Consider the following 20,454-nt stretch of genomic DNA (forward strand, 5'->3'; position numbering starts at 1 on the left):
AGGGCTGTTCCTCTCCCTGCTCAGAGCAGGTCCGGGTGTGCTCCAACACGGGCCCCCCACCAGCAGGATCTACGCTCGCACATCGCTCACTGGGGGCTCTCCAGTTTTCGGAAAACGGAGAAACAAAATATTAAAAAGTCAGCAGTAAGAGAAACATAATACTTAATTTCTGTCCTGCTTGTGCTCAGTTTGTTTCTGAAACTGCTGCATTTCCTCCCTGTGAGATTCAAGCATTTAACTTTGCAGGGGAAAATGAATGAAAATTGCAATGACAATCAAACGCATGAAAGAAAGAAATGGCAGCTTTGAAATATTCACAACCAACACAATTTTGATTAAAGAAAGAACTCTGTTTTTAATAGTTTTTTTTTTTTGATCATTAAAAAAGTTTAAACCTGCATAGCAATCATTTCAAAAATAATTATTTAATGTTCCATAATGAAACTGTACACAACCTAGTCGTGAGCAACAGAAGCCTGCCAGGCGGGTGAAGCAGTCCGGAGCCGCGCGCACCCGGGCGCCGCTCGCCGTTTTTGGGTACGGCCATGCCGTGGCACAGTCTGGCTCCAGGCGGGGCTGGGGCTGGCTCGGCCCCCTCGGCAGCGCTCCTCAGAGTCGTTCAATGTCTCGGTACTTCTTTCTCAGGATGGAGACCTGGTCTTTAAAGAGGACAGGGTCGAGCCTCATCTGAGAGTGGATCAGCGGCATATAGCCAAACCAGCTGGCGAAAGTGTTCATGCAGCTCTGCCGCTGGGCGAAGTGGTCAGGGTCAGCCCAGCGCGAGGCCCGGGACGTCTGTGTGGAGAGCAGAGCAAGAAGTTAGGCGGCGGCTGTGAGGAAGCAAAATGGCGGGCACCACGGCCAGGCTGATGCCATGCTGGGAGGTGTCACCAGGGCTTGATAGCACGCGGCTCGGTGGCAGCCACAGGGGATGAAGTCTGCTCTGTGAGGGGTTTGAAGACAAGGGAAGGACGCCCAATCTGTGGTGGTAGCTGTCGATGGCAGGCTGGACATGCCAGCCTTCAAAATACCACTGAGAGCTGCACAGCATGGCGACCTGAGTCCAACTGTGATCTGGCCTCACCCAGAGCATGACGCCCCTAGGCAGGCCTCCCAGAGCCTGCCAGCATGCTACCTCACGCCATCTCTCTCTCTCTCTTTATTTTGAAACCCTCAAGCTATTTAGGAGAGAGAACAAGTCATTAAAAACCAACAGGAACGGAAAGATGGCTGCTATTTTCCGCTGGATGTGCACATCCTACAGTCAAGCTGCTGCCCATGGCCTGCAGCCACAGGAGAAAAATACACTGAAATTAGTTTTTTCAGGTCAAAACCACATTTTTTGCAGTCCAGACTTGCGGAAATTTATACAAATTTCAACTGGCTTCTAACTGAGGTTGGTAAAAGTCAACACAAGTTGTATATATACAAAATCCTGTGGACTAATTTTCCAAAGTTGAGGGCAGCTGTAATTCCTAGAAAAGTCCATTGAAAATCAACATCTCTGAGAAAAGAAGCCCTAAGAGCTTTAAAGCAGTTATTGCTCTCTCTCTGTGCCTGGACTATCTGTATGAACACAACAGAACTATTACTTACGAGAAACTATGAATGCTGTGAAACTGCTAAATTTTGTTTTATGCCACGTCTTATGCATCTCTATGGCACTTATGTTTCCACTTCACTTTAAAAACAAATACAAGCTCATAAGCTCAAAGTGTGCTAATTAAAATGTGAGGAAACTGATAAAATCAAGGAACTGCCAAATGATTGTTGTATAAGATTTGATCTTTATCCAAGGCCTGTCCAGTTTAGTTCAAGTGGTAGCTTATAATGTGCATTGATTACAGACTCTTGACTATACAGAGGCACTAAAGAGCAAGCAAAAGCTTGTTGCTAGAGGATTATAGCAGACATTCTGTCCATTAGCAGTGAATTTCCATATGGCTATTAATCTCTGTCACAACACGGAGGTTATGTTAATTTTTTATTTGTCTTTCAAGGAATTATGAACATAGTCCATTACATTTCCCAAAGCTGCAGGAACAACTTGTCTTTTAGAGAGTTATAGTTCATGGATGACTCGAGCCACCCGCACTAAAAAAAGAAAAATGAATGTTCAGGCTTTGCCAAACAGCCAAAGCACATCCCTGTGGAGAGGTGAAGCTCAAACTGGAAGCAACAGGCACTTTCTGGATGACACCATATTGCTCATGTAAGGTCTCCCAGGTACCCAGATGAGTCTGAACCGCTGAATACTACCTATACATGAGATGAAAATGCAATGGCATACAGATAAGGGAATCTACAAATTGGTATGCCCATTCCCCACTCAAAGATCTAGGTAATGCTAATAGGAGAAAATGTGAGAGGAAAATAGAGGGCTTCTTCTTTCTCCTCTCTCCTCCTTACCCTAGTAATCCTGGTAGTACTGATCACAGACACTGTGGCAGCACAGATAGAAGATTGTTTAGGACTTGAATATCTTATAGGACTTTTTATTACTCTCATCACTTGGTCACACAAGGGAGGAGCAGATGTGCCCCCAAGTTAACACATATCCCTGTTACTAGAAGGTACACCTATTTCTGCCATACTAGAATACTTATCCAGGAGCTGGAAGAGGCCCCAAAGCACACGTTTCATGGCTGCTAGTGAGTGATGGTGTCATCATGGGACAAAATGTTTCTTGTGGGAAAAAAAAAAAAAAACAAAAAACTTTAAAAATCACGATTTGCCTCTGTTGTGACAGTCCAATGTCAGTGCCTGAATCACAGTATATACTTGACTACACTTACATAGGGATGGCCTGGTACATTATATATTCATTATTAATAATTAAAAACATAAAACCTTTTGAGAATTTAATTCTGCTTCTAGCATTGCATGTAGTCAGGTCTAGAATCTTTAATTAGAAAACTGGAGTTTAACTAAAATTCAGTCACCAGCATCATCAGTTCCGTGACTGTGAGATCACTACGAATAACGTAGTGTGAGAAATTCTGAAGAGAAGTTGTCATCTATAGTAGATGTTTGCCATTTCTCCCTCTGGACTTCCCGTCATTATAATAAGCAAATCTATAGTCTACTTATAGCTCTGCCATGCTAAAAACTGCAAAAAAAAAAAAAAAAAGACAGAATGCTATGCATTCTGTAAGCCTGATTTGAAATTCAAAATGTTATATTGTCAATACATCTCAACAGCTAAAACATGCTGTGGATACATACCTGTCCCATCATGGTCTCCTTATACTGTTTTTTCTGTGTTACTTTGATTGGAGGCAATTTTGTCACAGCTGACACCAAAAAATTCATTAGAATGTCCTCACAATTGGCCAGTTGGTCCACCATATTCTTTAGGCTGGCAGGCAGGTAATGAGTGTACAGGTAGTGATAATATCTGGAAAGCAACAGCAGGGTTATTAAGACAAGTCATTGGGCTTTCAGGGACTATGAACTCTGTCTCAGCTGAGAGAAATTTTGTCTCAACTCTGGATACACCAGATCCCTTCTTCTTGTCTCATCCTCCAACAAGAAGGGAAAACTAATCAGTATATCATCAAAACAGTAAACAGCACTAATAGCAAAACAATATATATATATATATATTTAAGTGTTAAAAGAAATAATGCAGACCTAAGTGTTAAGATAATGAAAAGTAGTAAAGAGAGCACTCTCCTTGCTCTATTGGGATAGCCAATACTGATGCATCTATCCTCTATTTCTTTCAAAACTGTTCAGTCAGAAGGAATTCTGTTAAATTAGCCTGCTACTGTCCTCAGTGTTCAAATTATTCTCCTTTGGGCCTGTAACATCCCCTACGGTCTTCTTTGCTGGGATGTGGATTAGGTACTGCAGAATATGATACCCTTCTCCTAAAATCTAGAGAGGCCTTTGGTCTGAGGAAGTTCTAACAACAGGGGTTTTCCCCAGTATGCTGATCTGTGATGTGTCCACTGTGCTACATTTTTAGAGTAGCCAGAAAACTTTGCAGACTGCAGCTGTCAGCCAACACATACCCAGAGCTGGTCTGGAAGTAACCTCCTTTCTGCTATGCTACAGGCCATTCAGCCGAGCCGCTTAATGAATTCGGGAACTCTTTGAAGTGTGTAATTCCTGATGTTAAAAAGAGCAGTCCGACTGCCTCAAAATACAAGTGACTTCAAAGAGACCCAACAAGCGCAATAATGATTACCAGATCCCCAGAGCTAAACCAAGAACTTAAATTATTACCCCATAAAAAGTAGACCCATTTATTATCTTTCAATTTTTCCCCTCCCCGGAAGAGTGTTCTTCATCCCCCTCTCCCCCAACTTTGTTTCATGCAGAAGGAGGACAGCAGATGCTTTGGATGCTTACTTGTGGTAAATAGCAGCTCCTGTCAATACCATGGAATAGTCATTAGTCCACTTGGAGGTATAGCCCCACCTCTCCTTAGTGTTGTCCCAGAAGTGACTGCGAGCAGGGTACCCTACGATCCTCTCTGGAAAACTCTGCCAAACTGTAAAGGCAAAATCCACCTGCAGACAGAGGCATAGGCCAAATGAATACCAAAACTGTTTCAACAAATGTCAACAAAACAAAATATTACCTTGCCACTAATTCATAATTCAGCATCTTGGAACTGTTGCAAAACATTAATTCTATGTATTCATCAGTAAATTAAACTGACTGCTTGACATTTTGCCCTATAATTATGCACATTTTAATGGTTCCTGTTAAAGGGAGTCTAGAGCATCACAGCATTACATTAACATTTTCAAGCTTGCCCTTTACATATCAAACCTTTTCAAGTTACAGAAAGAATAGGTGTAGGTGCACGCATTTATACTTAGATGCAATATAGAGTGGTCATAGCCATGTGGGAAACTGAACCTTTTGCACATATTCATGCATTTCACTTCGCTACCATTTCAGTACTGTCAACACAAAGCGTGGAAAATTGGGAGTCAAGCACCTTAAAGTTACAGGGGTAGCTCAGCGAGGTTAAAACAAGCAAGCAGTGTGGATTCCTCTTTTATTTTCCATCTGTTCTGAGGCACTAAGTTACATGCAGGTGATACTTTTAAGACTGTGTGACCAAGAAGGTTAAACGTATAGCTTAATAAGGGGGAAGATAGATTCCATGGAACTAAACAGCTTTAGGAGCTTGCACTTTAAAGAAATGAATGATACTATATGAGTCACAAGATGTTAAATGCTGACAATAGAGTTTCTTACACCTATTTATTTATGTATTATTTTTCTTTTATGATAGGAGTGATATGAGATTGCTGCGCCAGGATCCCACCAAACAAATACTGGTGATACGAGGAAAGGGATGATTGGGGTAGTTTGCAGGAGGCTAATCAGAATTTGGTTTGAAATGAGTTTGGTAAAAATACATATAGAAAGGTTTTTATTACAGTAAAGTTGGTTGGCAGTCCTTAGAGCTTAAGCTAGACTGAAATTTTTAATAGTTAAAGGCAATCCTAACTGTCCCAGTCAAAACCAAGAAAAAGAGACATTTGTTTCTGCATTGCATACAAAGTTCTCTCTCGATACCAGAGGGACCTAAAACCTTGCTCAAAAATGCTTGGAAAACCTTCCAAGAACAGAGCCAAAGTCAAGGGTGTAGGGGTTAGATAAAGAAGAGTTGCTATGAGAAGAGTCACATTTTGTGTGATTACTGTCAGACTTCTCTCATTTACAAGCATTTTTATGAAACAGAAGAGTCACACATGTACTGGAACACAAAGTTAGGGACTAGCTATTTTCTTTCAAGTTGTTTCAAGGAATCTGAGGCCAACGAGAAAGACAATGCGCACAAACCAGTTACCGTTGTGATAGTTCTGATCTCATCCAAATCAATACCACATGAAAAAGCTAAAAGTTTTTTTTTTTTCCTGTGAAGGCCTTTCCCATAAAGCCTGCCATCTGTTTTCTTTCGAGATGTTTGAGAACCTCAAACTTAAATAAATAATAAAGCGGCAACACCCAGTGTCCTCGCTTGTGCATTCAAGTATCTGTCCTTGTACCGGCGAAACACAATAAAGCAATCACCCTAACAGAGAAAAAAAAATCACTATTCTTTATCCTGTGTAATTTTTAGTAGCATTACCACACAGCTGATCAGCAGGAAAAGCCAGCCTGGCTGCCACTCTCTTAAATCCCCGTATCGTTTCTAACTCATGCTGATTTCTAATTACTTCCCACACAAACATCCCTCTGTGCACATGACACAGGTCCTCTCACAGGAGCGGCTGCCTGCCATGCTGCTGTGAATAGGAAATCCTTACTGCACAAGAAGTGGACAGAGCAGAAGATGTGTCTGGTGCCTGCTCCTCCCAACAGGAACATGCCCGTGTTTGACCATGTTGCTAAATTGCCTCTTCTGGTCCCTGAAGCTTTGCCACGACGACCACCCATGAGCAGCCGGTTTCAGGGGAAGTTTCATACCAGTTTCATGTTTGTGTTTGAAACAGGCTGTTTCTTTGTGTAAGCTGCATGGTGAAGGAAATGAGGAAGTAGAAAGGCCCCAGTTCTTCACGGAGAGCCACCAAAGAGAGCCGCTGACCCCAGCATCCTGGCTGAGGCATGGCAAAGTGGCAGGAGAGAGGTGGCCAGCTGAATCTCTCTGCAGCACAGGGGTGTGAGGCTCACAGAGCCAAAACCATCACGCACACATGCAGTATGGGCAGCAAGCTGCTCACACAAGGGAAGAATTCCCAAAGAAATGCATACGTTGTTTGATACGAGAACAAATGTTTGCATTTCAGGATGTTGAGTGTAAAACAAGGCCAAGTCGAACCCAAACACTATTTATTTCACATACATTCCAAAAGCCTGAGTGACTACAAAGCTTGGATGATGACAAATACCAGGCAAAACAAAACACAGCCCCAAATCCTCACGGAATCCGCAGGTTGGATTGCTGTCACTTCCACCTCAGTGCAGACTGACAGGTCTTACCGCAGCCCTCAGGGCAGCCGAGACAGGACCCTTCATCCTGGGCAACAACCTATTAGGAACTCCAGCCCTACGACAAATGCCTTTTTTTTTTTTTGGTTTGGGTTTTTTTGGCTGTGCAGGGCTTTGCACATGATTTGCCAGCAGCTGTATTCTTCCTCATCTAGCAGGAACTATCAAGATGTAACCTTGGTATCACACAGGTTCAATGCCATTTGTAAAGCAGGAGAGGGCTGCCAAGGCTCCTTCTGGAGCAGTTTAACCACAGCCCAACAAAACCATAATTGGGAGAACAGCAGCTGCAATCTGATCCATTTAGAACAATTTCAGTGACATCTTAGGGTACATAGAGCAGTTACTGGTGGCTGGTGTTAGGCATTTCCTCACTAACACACAAGCAGTAACTGCATCAGTGAAAAGTCCACACCACCAACAAAGAATGCAGTTTCATAAAGGTGAAGTGGGGAGAAAGGAATGGCCGCGGCCATGGAGGAAAAAACGGGGAAAACAAAAGAAAATCGAACTTTTCAGGCTATTCCCTGGCCATCATTAATAATGCATTTCCCAAATATTGCACTCTATATAAACTGTCATCGGTTGCTCCCGTGGTTCTCAGGAAGAGGCTCCAGAAATCAATACTCATCCCAGTTGTAAAAATTGGTTTTCTACAGTATTTTTCTTTCTTAGTGCTATCTTGCTCTTGGCACAAACACTGCAACAACTGAACTAGCAAAGATCTCCCAACTTTCTGGGGTGACAGAACAGTCAGTGAGAGAGCACTCCTCAGTGAAATCCTGCATTAGGGTGGTGACACTGTTTTGGAGCGACAGCAGTTCCCTGCTGCTGACACCCCTACTTTCCCCACCTACACCCTACTGGTAATACAGGGGGAAGGAACGCTACCCTCATCAGGAAAGTGAGAACAGAGCACTGAAGCTGACTGCTTTTGGCTGCCTACACCCGCCTGCAGCTATGTTACTAAAATAATAAAGAACGGAAGAACCATATGCTAATGATGAGCCAATTAACCAGGGTGAAAAGCTCTTCTGATGGTAGGCAGTGGCAGGGTTTCTGAAACAAGCATGACACATAAAATCCGAAGAGTATTGAGGGAAACCTTACAGCACTTGGTAACTGGCAAGGCCAAGGGAAGAGCCTGTCCGCTGTGCTCAAGATGAGCCCGGGAGCTGCTCGGGATGACAGAGACCCTTACCTCAGTGGTTGAAAGCACGGTGTCCTCATCCAGGCTTAGCACTGCATCTGTCCCTATGTTGTCGTAGGGTAGGAAGCGACTGCTCATAACCTGTGGGCATCCAAGGGAGGAAAAAAAAATCATTTAAAGGAGTCATTTCCATGGAAATACTCTATCTCATTCCTCACTCTGATTTCCTTTTGTCTTGGGCACATCGCATGTCTGTCTGATAGAAAGGACTACTTAGTTCAGGAGGGAAAGACTGTCACTTCCATCACTCCAGCAGTCAGCTTACACCTTCTGCTTGAGGAGTAATTTCTGAACAGATCTCTCCCTTTGGGGCAGGCTGCCTTCCTTATGTGACAAACTGTAATGGTCCACGCTGAGAATTAGATGGACCTACAGCTTCCTGAGGCAGGACGTGCTCCCTCTGCCCTCCCGTGGGTGTGAGGATCACAGACAACGAAGCCCTGACAGGGACTTTGCAGCACTCCTAAAGCGACACAGCTGGGAACTGAGGAGCCCAGGCTGAGTGTGAAGGATGTTACACTGCCAGGACTGTACCCCTGTCAAGTGGTACAGCTCCATCTCTGTGCGCTGCTGCTGCTTCAGCAGGGAGCTGCTGCCAAATGGTGCGATGTTTCCATCAGAAAAGGAGAACACGCTAAGGAACACGAGTACCAGTTGAGCTTCCTCTGCATCAAGAATTACATTGATACTGTGGCGTTTTTAAAAATCGCATTCTTCAGTGCCACAATATATACATATAAAATCTAAATGCAGAATAGGCTTTTAAAAACTATGGCAGGACAGCTCTCGAGGCAATAAGAAATAGAAAAGTGGGATCAAAAAGGTAACAGCAAGAGATGTTGCCGAGATGAGATGAGAATCCATATGGTTTCTTTACCAGACTAATTAGCACCTTTGGAGAACTGATGAGTGGTAATAAGGACATGACACTATTTGCTTCCCTCAATTGCTAGGAAAAATAGCCTGTCTAGTTAATAGACTTCTTTTCAAACTCATTACCTGAAGAAATCACTACAAAAATCGGGCCCGGCTAGGGGAGATCACTGTCTGGAAACAAGGACATGGAGAAGTTTTTCATGTAGCTCGTAATGGACATGATCATTTCTGCACCCCTTGCAACCTGTTCAGAGGCAAGTCCCTAAACCTATGCCATGACTGAGAGAAAGCTCTGTCCCCATACTCAGGAGGTTCACAGCGTCTGTCTGGAGAGCATCCCTTCATCGCTGCGATGGGCCTCTGCCCAGGAACGCCGTGGCTGTGAGGGAGAGGAGATCTGGCAGGTGTTGACAGCTTTGATTTGCTTATGCAGAAGCAAAGCCAAGCAAGCAGCAGTCAGGAGACCAAGCTCCTCACCCTAGCTCTATTACAGACGGTGGAAGACACAGTGAAACAGTCAGGATTACCCATGGATTTTCCTTTCACAGCTAAAGCTCCCTGTTGCAGAATGCCTGCGATAACATACCATGATTTCAAGGGTAGGAGCGGGAGGTTTGATTAAGGCAGGCCTTTGAGAGCCCCTGGCCAGAGTGACTGCGCCTGCCAGGATGCTTCAGTTAGGTCTGGAGCTGAAAAAGCAGCTCCTTTGCACAGCCTTTGAGTTGGACTGCTCTGGCTCTGCTAGCTTTGTCCAAACAAGCAGCTTTTCTGCGCAAGAAGCCATTTGGCATATATTGGGATATTAGAGAGATGAGACTGTCCACTACAAACACACCTTTGTGTACTCAGGAGACTCATTTGTAATCTAAACAGTGCCTGGGCCAATTTCTACAAATCCTGTAGAACTGGTCAGAGGTTTTCTCCTCTATCTCACCTCTGCAAGCTCTCCAAAAAGAAAAAAAAACAGCTCTGCAATGTTCAAAAGACTCAGAAATCACTACAGACAGCCTTTCTTGGCCCTGCAGCGACTCTCCTGATACTGTTTACATGGCTAGCTAAGGCATAAGCCTTCAGCTGCCAACTTTGCAGGGCCCTCGCTTTCCCTTTGTTCAGGTGACTGGGGTACAAGACCAAGGACAGGACCATAAATTCAAAACAGGACCGCGCAGCCCAAGCAGCTAGAAGTTCTCTTTGCAAAGGCAGAGCTCGAGAGCCAAACGATACAGATCGCCGAGGGGCCAGCCCAGATGTGTCTCAGTCACAGCCGTGGAACAAGAAGCCCCGCTTCTCTCAGGCCTGACTTTGGAAAGGAATCGTCTGCTTCTGCACGGATTTAACAGAAGCCTCTCCTCTCATCTGGGTGCTGCCTGTTTCAGCTTTGGGGAAGCACGAACAAACAAGCGTGCTGCACAGCAGGAGACGATGCAGTGGTTTTGTTCCCACGCAAGCGCCCCTCGTCCCTTCCTTTGTTTTATGGTGGGGTCCCATCGCTGGCAGCAGTCTGCTACAAGGCCATGGAGAAGGCACTTTCTGAACAGTGGCTTGGCACTACCCACTCTCATCTCTTCCTCTGCGTTTGGGTGTGCAGCTGATCCCCAAGCCTTGCCTCTGACTGCTCAGACTCAGTAATCAGCTGCATCGCTGCTTTCATGTCCCCGCAGAGACAGAGATCTCCAAAGAAGGGGGCAGCGCTGCCTACTCTTGGGAGCACATTTCAAAGCAGGGCCCCACCTGTGAATCTCACGGCATTAATTGCCATGCTGATGGCTTCTGGGAGCACGGGCCTTGTGCATGAAACACGAATCGGTGACCGAGCTGGTGCAGAGGAACGAGGAACAGAGAGGAGCTGTCACACAGCTGCGAACTACAAAGCTTTCACCGAAGCAGCTCGAAAAACAAATTCTGGTCCCACCGGAGAATACATGCAATCTTTTATGGTGCTCCTCTCCACTTACCTTGCTCTCTCCTTCAATGACTATGACAGGCACAGAAGTGGCAGGCCAGCGGTGTTTGGCTGGGAGGGGTTTATCACAATTCCATAAGACAATGATCTGGAAGAGAATGTTGGACCACGGTCAGACTCCTTTGTGGCAATGCAGTCCAAGCCCTACAGACTCAGATCTCCAGACAGCAATGCTGAATTCATATCTGGGCTTTCCAAATCAAGAAGAATGATATAAATCTGCATAAAAATAACACTTCCTACAGTAATTTCACCCATCCTGACTGTACACATCCTCCTAAACAAATGTAGGCTGGACAGGAACTCAGGAAGTCTCTGTCTAGGCCAGGTCACACGGACGTCATTGAAGGCTAAAACACTTGTGGCTCTCCACTGCAAGAGGGTGCTCCTGCGGAACTCCCCAGGGTTTCTTTTAGGCAAGCCAAAATCCCGGCACTGTAAGCCTAGGAGCCACAGCAGGAGGAAGGAAGATCACGCAGGGGCTCTTGAGGCACAGACATCCTTTTGCAATTTGCAGCATACACGGCTCAGATATTTAAAGTGCAGGCTTTGTTCTACCTGTCTCATGAAACAAAGGGGTTTAATTATTGTCTCTATTCCACTCGCATTATACTCAGAATTTCTGTTTCCTGTGCACGCAGGTCACAGACACCAGGAATCTCAGAGAAAAGAAACACGAGAACTGAAACAGGGGTTGGAACTAGAGTGAGAAGAGCTGGAGTCAACAGCCTCCTCACTCCCGGGACAGCAGTTCTGTCTCAGATGTGACTGACAGCCAGACAGCGCTCCTTCCTTACCTTCGCACAGTACTGGGACTTGGCTACAGCAACCAGGAGTTTCAGCACAGGTTGAGACTGGGAAACCAGGGGAGTTACTGCATGGATAACGGCAGTGAACGTGGGGAGAGGCTTCAGACCTGAAGCGGAGAGAGATGTACTCAGTAAAGACAAAATTGCCCCATTTAGTACAGGTTAAAGGACTTGGAGGTGGAAGGATAATCTATGTTTAATGCAAACCTTGGCTTTTTTTTTCTTAGGTCATCTCCTTCAGTCTTGGATACTAAGTCCCAGACACTTCTAAGGAGATCACACTTCCTTTTAACTCCCATGCCCCCTGAAAACCCTCACTCCAACACAATTACTGCCTTTTCTCACTATTTCCACAAATGTCCTTCAATCTCTTTTTTCCTTCCAGTTTGCCCACAGATAATACCTAGTTTGTTCAGCCAAATTTCTTTCCTGACACTGGCTCTGCCTGGTTTTGCTGCCTGGCTCTGGATACGTGGCGTTTTCTAGATGCATCCACGATTTCCAGAGGCGTGTTCAGTTTCCACACTTCCATCGCAGCCTCTGTCAGATATTTGCTCTTTCTGGATAAATCCCCATCCACATACGTCTTCAATTACTTTCTGACCTGATAATTCAGTTTGCATCCTTCCCTTCCAATTCTGACATTTTTGTCTTGCTGTGCCTGCCTTCCCTGCCTGAAATAACAGATCCTACTTCTGCCCTTAATTACTGCTCTCAGTCTTATCTACATTCATCTGTGTGGGGTCAGAGTCATTTTTCATCAAAATTCCCACAGAAACCTTCTTCTCCTTTTGGAGATTACCAAAAGCACGGTAACAGCGAATTTTTAGCAGGTGGGCAGTACAGATACACACAAGTGGGATGGCACAGGCTGAGCCAAAAGTGGAAGCAAGTGTCATCAGCAGGATAATTTCAGGCTGCAGGCACATTCCCCTGCAGAACTCATCACTTAAGATCTGCTTTGGGAAAAAGCCACGTTCGTAAGGCCTTTGCATTCCTTCTAGCAGGATCCATGAGAGGACACAGAGTACGGAGAATAAATCCGTACCAACTCTGGGCTCCATTTACAAGTGCATGGGTAAATTACCACTTTTCCAATTTGCCAAGCACAAATAAACAAAGAAAGCAAAAAACTATCCCTCTTGCGTCCCCTTGGGCCATAAATGGGTCAGTAACTCAGGCATTAATTACTGGCAACTGAAAAGTATGAAGGGACAGGGATTTTTTTAAAAACATCATTTGCAAGGCCCACAGTGCATGTCGATGAGTCAGAGACATCCCAGTCTGCAGTGGGCAGGGAAGACTGAGACAGGCTAAATGGAAATCATTGTTAACTAGGAATGAATGGCGAGTCCCGAGGCACGTGCTGCTCAGAGATCAACGATATTCCAAGTGCCAGCTGAGGGTAGGAAGGATTCACTCACCGAGATTCGCATAGTAGTAAGGAAAATCTCCCAGATATGAGGAATACTGTGGCAGTACAAATAACCCTCCAGGATGTTTGTTCCATATTAAGCTGTTACGTGATATGTGCTTAAATATTCTGTCCTGAATAATCTGGAAAACAAGAGAGGCGATGACTGTTAAATAGCCTGCAAGAGCCACTGGTGGGTGTTTCAGGGACTCCGTCCGACGGGAGTCCTCCTCAACCAGTCTGCAACAAGCTGAGGCACACAAATGATGAGACGTTCCTGCTTAATCTCTCCTAAAATGACACAGAAGCTGTGTACTTCAACACCACTTCAGCAGCTCAGGTTTCAGAGCCCCTCATTAGGCTCCGTGGATGCGGGGACCTTGCAGTTCATTGCATCCCGTATTTCAAGTCAAGGATTTTGTCTGCGAGAGGACGTCGGCAGCAGCAAGCCCGATTAGTGCACTGTCAGTTTTTACTATCCAGAGCTCACAGAAGATAATTACTCGAGGATGGCATTACAAAGCTAGGTATTATTTTGAGATAACGAGAGCGTTCAAAACCACAAAGGCTTTCAGCAAATCAGGCTGCACTAATTATTCATTTTGCTTATTACGAAGGGGTATTAGTATTCAGATACATCACTGACTCTACATCTCGGTTCCATAACAGCTCCTTGCTGGCTGGAATAGAAGAAGATCTTTTGGTAACTATTTTCTGTCTTTGCTGAGGGCCACAAATGTAGACTCCTAGATTTGTAAGGGCAGACCAGATTGCTAGGTCGTCTACTTTGTCATCTGGAATACCACAAACTACAAAAACGACACAGGGCCATATAATGAGTGTTGTTTGTAACACTAATAATAATTACTTCAGACCAGTTGGGAGCACGTAAGAACAGTCAGGTTCTTACACCAACTTGCTGCAAAGTCATAATAAGATTCAGCAGTGGGAAGCTAAAACTAGACAAGCTCAGCATCCAAGCAAGAAACACTTTTCTAAGTGAAATCTGCTCTTGGGCCACATACTCTATTTGTCTTCCTCTGAAGCAGCAGAGGTTGGCAGGACTGGGGATGGGACACTGGAGGGGACTGGGATTGTGGAGGAAGAATTTTCTGCTAAGACAGCTAATCAGGATTTCCTTGCCTTCTGCAGCTCATCTTCTGGGATCTCCTAAGGGGATCTGATGCAATTGGTGGTTTATGCATTGCATAAGGCTCCAACACTGAGAACAGGTTGGTTCTCCTAACCTAACGTCTCTGGCCTTAGCACAGACGTATCTGGGTGAAAGTAATGGCTCTGAAGCTGGAGTAAATCCGATCCCATGCTCCATTCCTTAAAATCTATGGAATTAAAGAAGTTCTGTACCCACAGCATAGAAAAAAAAATTAAACAAAAGCAAGCAAAAAGACCCAACATAACAAAAGCCAAATAAAAGCAGCTGCTAGAGCCTAAGCAAGCTAGAAACCTCTGTCAGCAGCTGAGTTCAAGGACATTCAGTCAGTATGGAGCATGACCAGTACTTTTCCTGGAATTTCTGATGGCTGTGACAAAATAAAGCCACCAAATCACAAGTTACCTTGTGCTAGACGATCCACTGCTGGTGGCCACGTCAGCACAGTTAACTTGAGGTCAATGTTAGGTGTCTGCACGCTGGTCTTAATTTTGCCTGCAGCCAATTAGCATTGCTAACATGCAGTAATTCACTCACATGCCTAAGTTTTAAACTTAATTTTATGTGGATATAAAGGACCTAAGGACCATATCTCCACTAAAAAGAGTGCATCTGAATATTTGTTTGGGAAGTTAGGGGTACCAGCTGCCAGACCTCCTGCATGGCAGCAGGGAGAGATGACTACTGGTTCTCCAGCTGCAAGTTAAGCCACTAAACAAAGACAGGACATGGAAACTACATAATTTCGAGCGTTTACCACAAAGCCCAAATACTACGGCTCCTTCCTCCTGTTTTCTCAGAACTGGGGCATGATCAGATAAGGGGAAGTCTGTGAATTTACACGGTCAGGAGGTTTTCACAGGCGGCGGAGTTTTCCATTGCGCTGGTAGCCAACAAGGCTGCAGGGGAAACACATGGCTCGCACTCAGCGCTGCTGCAGTGCGCCTGAAGCAGCCCTAACACGAAGCAGACCCCTGATGCCACGCAGGGTAGGCGGCCCTTGGTGCATGGCAGGCACACAAATCTCACATAAACTCCCTCAACAGGCTGGGGAGCTGGCCTGTCCTATATCACAGCTCACAAGCGGCAGATTAATTTATCACACTCCTGGTCTATGTAAGAAATCTCTCTGTCTGTCATGATAAACAGTAGAGAAGACACAGAAGTGTATAAAAAAGGGTAACATGGGGGACCAATTGATTAAAATTCAGGGTACGCAGCATGGCACATACTGCAGGGACAGGCAGCAGCTACACAGGGTCTCCAATGGTGAGGCCTGACAGGAGGAGTTTAGGAAGAGGAAGAAGGGGTGATGAACTCTGCCAAGATCTCCCTTTTCTCTTTGGAATTCATTAACAGTCCGATATTTTTTCTCCCTCATCTTCACACTTCCAAAAGTTCATATATTGCCTTGAACGTTGTCTCTTCTCAACATGCCCCAGCCAAGCACTGCACATTTATTGTGTGCCTTTGTGCTGTCCTCCTCCCTTCCTCCTGAGCAGAAGACTAAGCATATAGCCCAGGGGTTTAGGTGTGTTTTGGGTCTGTTTTCACAGAAGAACAAGCTGAAAAATTGCAGATACACTGCAGCAGACCCACACGAACAACATTTCCTGACCCACGCCATGCCCATGGCACCTACAGCTGCAATACGGACAGCTGGGCAAATGCTTCAAAGCTCCCACACCGGGCTAGGAGCTATTTGGCTCCGGTCTCCAAATGCTGTCAGGGACCTGAAGACGTGATCAAATGTTTTCACAGGTGTCCAGGATACCAGGCAGAGCAGAGACACGATGCCCTTGTAGACATCTGAGTTGGTGAAGCCTTTTGCTGCACTGATGTCCTCATACTTGGACATGGTACAGCACTGCAGGCAGCAGGGAGGTGATTATTCAGATGATATCTAGTATCATCAGAGCACCGTGACACCACAGTGTTACAACAGAAGATGGATAACATCCACCAGAAAAAAAAAATAATCCTGCTAGGAATTTACTTACAGGCATCAAATTTTAAAAAGAGGATATACTGCGTGCAGGTTTCTGACACCTAAAATCACTCTCAGCTGCTTTTTTCCTTTCCTACAGAAAGTTAACTCTGGACTTCACTCTGGCAAGCTGAAATGTGAAATGAGTATCTGCTCATATGAACAGGATCCCTCTTAGCTGTCTTTACAAATTCTGAGAGTCCTGAATTAAAAACAAACAAACATAAACCCCTCAAACCAAAACCACCCTTGCAAACAAATGGAAAAACCCAGAACATAACTTCAACGCCAGGCATACATTACTCGGTTCCATTAAATTAAACCTTGCAGGAAGATTTTTGTTTTCTCTTTTTTTCCCCTCTGAGCAGAAGCGGCAGCCTGCTGGATGCCCAGCTGCCTGAGCTTTATTACAGGTTTTACTCTCCCCTGGGCACCTACGACATTGGCCAATGTCCCACGAGGTCCAGGCAGCCCTAAAAACACATCTGTGAGCGCTGGAGCTCGATGAGATGGACACCAAGGCTGTGGGGCTGCAGGTGAAGTCCCCTCGGGACCAGCCCAGCACAGGTAGGAGAGGGGCAGCGAGGAGAGCTGCGCAGCCTTCCCCTTGTAGCAACCCTTAGTGATACCAGGGTGCGTGCAGGGAAGGGGCAGACAAGAGATGAGGCGCCCTGATTATCTCTAGGGGTAATTCTCTATGGGTGCAAGCACTGCCACGTGGTCTGCCAGTTCTGTTAGCCTGATCCTGGCACGGGCTGTGACAGTACCACTACCTCCTCCGTGCTCCTGGGGAGCCTGAGGACGCCGAGCTATTCCCCACAGGCAGCACGGACAAAGTCAAGCTCATTAGGGGTAGAAGAGATCGTTGCGAGTGCAGCTATGCCAGGGGCTCCAAAAATATCCCCTGGCTGCTTTTCTTCACCGGTGCAGGAAAACCTAAGGGAATGCCTTGCAGCTGGAGGTGGGTCAGCCACGAACAAGCCCACTGCAGGCCAAGATACAGGCAGCAGCACTTGCTTGCAGTCTGCAGGCGAATGCAGAGCAGGAAACGTGGAACTTTACAACCACGCACACAGACAGACGCAGCTGCAGGAGAATTAGCATAAGACAAATGCATTTGCACCTCCAAAGCCAGCCACTTCCAGTGGTAAAAGTGTGTCAAAAATTTCAATGCAAAACGGCAGAACAATTAGAAGAGAAACCTGCTTTTGAAACTGTATCCTGGGCTCTGCTTCTGAAGAGCCTTTTATCTCTCCTCTGTCTCTCGAATTCAGAAAGGATTCTCTCCACATTCGAGATCTCCTGTCTCCCTGTTTAATAGCAATCTAATGATGATTATTTCTTACTATTTTCTAGGGATGATTGGGCCTTTCCCTTACCCTGGGTGTGACAGTAAGACACAGTAACCGGCAAGCCCCCATTTTCTCTCAGCCAGACCTACAGCCCATCACAAGGCATCGAATGGTCAAGGAGCTTCAGAGCAGTATTTTTTCCCAAAATGAATTCCAGAAAGGTTTCTTAAAGAAACATATTCACTACCACTGACAAGGAGAGTGATTCATTGGCCATAAAGCCTTGCGAAGGCAAGATCACACATGACAACTTTTCCACGTGTCCGATAGCTCTCATTCTTCACCGTGTCAGTTTTCTAATGCGGACACCAATAATGAAGGAAGTATTTCCTTAGGGAAGAAAACTTATCAAGACGCTGAGGTGTTTTTTTTTTTCCAAGTGACCAATTGCATGTCATGAAAACCAAGGTCTGGTGCCAGCTGAGCACAGCAGCAGCCCGATGGCTATGGAAAGCTGGCTGCTCTGCATGGTCCCAGACAGTTTTTACTCACCTCTAGTGTAGTCAATACAATCTTCTCAACTGAAGAAAAATAAGCCTCCCACAAGAACTGTGTCTGCTGTCTAAGTGCTAGGATTTTATCCTGATGGATAGACCTGATTGTAGAAGGAATCTGTAATACAAGATGTAATATAGTCAGAAGCTTCCCAAAACAACACAATCTCATCAAATTAATATGCTGCCGACAAGTTCCCTCCTCTATTAGCACGCTGCACAGCTTCAGCGCTCCCATCCAGCAAGACGTGTGCGTCAACAGCCCAAACCCTGACGGAGACACAGATGAAACACAGCCCCTCACGACCTTTCGTACCGGCCCGCTGTGGAATACACGATTTATTTGTTTTTATTTGCTTTCTCTCGGTTTTGGGTTGCTTCTCTCCCCCCTCCCCAGCGCTGCGGCGTGGCACAGCGAGGAGCTCTGCGCAGATCCCTCCCGCACAACGCGTTTCACGGACCGGCAGTTTCACAAACTGGTACCTGCAGGACTTCTGGGCCCGGCAATAATCCCCACTCTCAGAGCACATTAAAGGGATCTGCGATTGCATTTACCGCAGCATGGCAACGCTAAGTGCCCTGAGGAGAACACAGCAACATCTGAAGCAAGACTTTGCTTTTGGGGAGCCTGCGGATCAAACTGCATTTTACTAATTATCGTGGGTGGAAGGAATAATGTCTCCCACAACACCTGTTATTCACGAGGGAAAACACTGCTGCTTTTTCTCCCTTCTCCATTGAAGCAACACTCTAATTCTGGTGTAAGTTGCCTTGCAAAGGAAAACCAAATCGCCCTGCTGCAATGCTTTGTGATCACAAAATGTAAAGATGACTGGATCAGAAGGGGAGGGCTTCCCTTCTGCTTCTCTCCCCATCCCCACACCCCCCTTCCATGCTGGAGGGAAGCTAATGGGTGTATGTGCCACTGGTTAACTTCTTAGGACCTCGACCAATGCCTCCAGCACGCTACTTTGACAATGCAAATTGACATCGTCAAGGGAGTTTAACTGCAATTTGCTTCAATTACAAGGGCTACTCACAGAACCAGGAAGGCCTCTAAGATATTTTGCTTATCTGTACTCCTTTCTTCTAGGAACGAGGAGCTGTGCTTTTGCACCTACTTTCTTGTGATTTCAAATTAGGCCACCTCGTTCTCAGACAGTCATTTTTCACAGAGCTTTTACTTCAATCATGAGCTATAAAAGCGTGTACTTTTGTCGTGTGTTGCTTTTTTGCACATCCCAGCTCGCTCTGAAGGTTACTTGCAGCCCAACACATCCGCCCTTTCCTGATCAAAACACATTTGCTTATTCCTAAAATATTCTGAGAAGTGGCAAGGATCAGTATTTGGTTACAGGAACTTCTGAATCAAACGACTTCACATGAAACATTTTCCTGGGGAAAATTTGAGATTCTAAGAATTTATAAGTAATGAATTTCCAGGAGAATCAGTAAATTTGTAACTGCATTGTTTGCATTCACTCTCTAAGACCTGCTAAGTATGAAACAGAATTTGAGCTTCAGAGAGTAAGGGCTGCAGAAGGAAATGGTCACAATGTCAAGGGTGGTGCGTTTTGTTCCTCTGCTATGGTCCCTGTATGTCTTTAGCTAAAACATTCCTTTCAAGCAAGTATGAAAGACGGAAGCCAAAGCCAGGCTTTAGTGCATGTTTTTCTAATCAGTTCCATCACTGTGGCAGAATGATATTTAACTGTATGAAATTTTATTTTGAGGGGTGAATATTCTTTCTTTTCATTACCTTTCCAGTAAGTTCCAATAAATAGGGGGATAATGAATGCTATCTGTACCGGCTGTCCACAGACCACATCCATGCTCATTACCAAGAGTAAAGAGACAATCAAAGTCCCTTCCCGGTGGCAACATGGCACTTTTTCTATAAAGTTAATCATTTTATTGCATTTTGTGCAACCTTGCATGTGTGCTACATGTGAGAGCAAGAAGTGAAATCAATACTCTTTTGCTGCTAGGGCCCCTGAGCGCGAAGGCTGCCCTGCCAGTGAAGGTTACTGCACGAAGCTCAGGTTTTCCAGACCAGCCTGTGCCTGCGAGTGCCTGCAAACACGGTGCCAAGGTTTAAAAAAAGCCTTGGTGCCTGCTCTGTTGCAACAGCTGGAAAGGAAAATCAGGGCTCCCACTTTAACTGCATTTGCTTATTAGTTATTAATCTACTTGTCCAGAGAGACAGGTGGGGAAAATGATG

The 20,454-nt window shown here is 45.4% G+C and overlaps 1 protein-coding gene across 1 annotated transcript in view; it reads right to left on the bottom strand.

Annotated features, from left to right (window-relative positions):
* Nucleotides 1-329: 329 nt before the first annotated feature.
* The window catches only part of EXT1 (exostosin glycosyltransferase 1), a 163,255-nt gene continuing 143,130 nt past the window's right edge, over nt 330-20,454 (bottom strand). The window contains exons 4-11 of the mRNA XM_084507495.1: nt 18,232-18,351; nt 13,240-13,372; nt 11,804-11,922; nt 10,999-11,094; nt 8,159-8,248; nt 4,357-4,517; nt 3,226-3,397; nt 330-795 (exon numbers count right to left, since the gene is read on the bottom strand). Of these exons, the coding sequence (XP_084363621.1) occupies nt 610-795; nt 3,226-3,397; nt 4,357-4,517; nt 8,159-8,248; nt 10,999-11,094; nt 11,804-11,922; nt 13,240-13,372; nt 18,232-18,351 (1,077 nt within the window). The 3' untranslated portion in view covers nt 330-609. The remainder of the gene's footprint in view (nt 796-3,225; nt 3,398-4,356; nt 4,518-8,158; nt 8,249-10,998; nt 11,095-11,803; nt 11,923-13,239; nt 13,373-18,231; nt 18,352-20,454) is intronic.

Source organism: Aythya ferina (assembly GCF_964211825.1).
Source record: "Aythya ferina genome assembly, chromosome: 2".
Taxonomy (NCBI): Eukaryota; Metazoa; Chordata; class Aves; order Anseriformes; family Anatidae; genus Aythya; species Aythya ferina.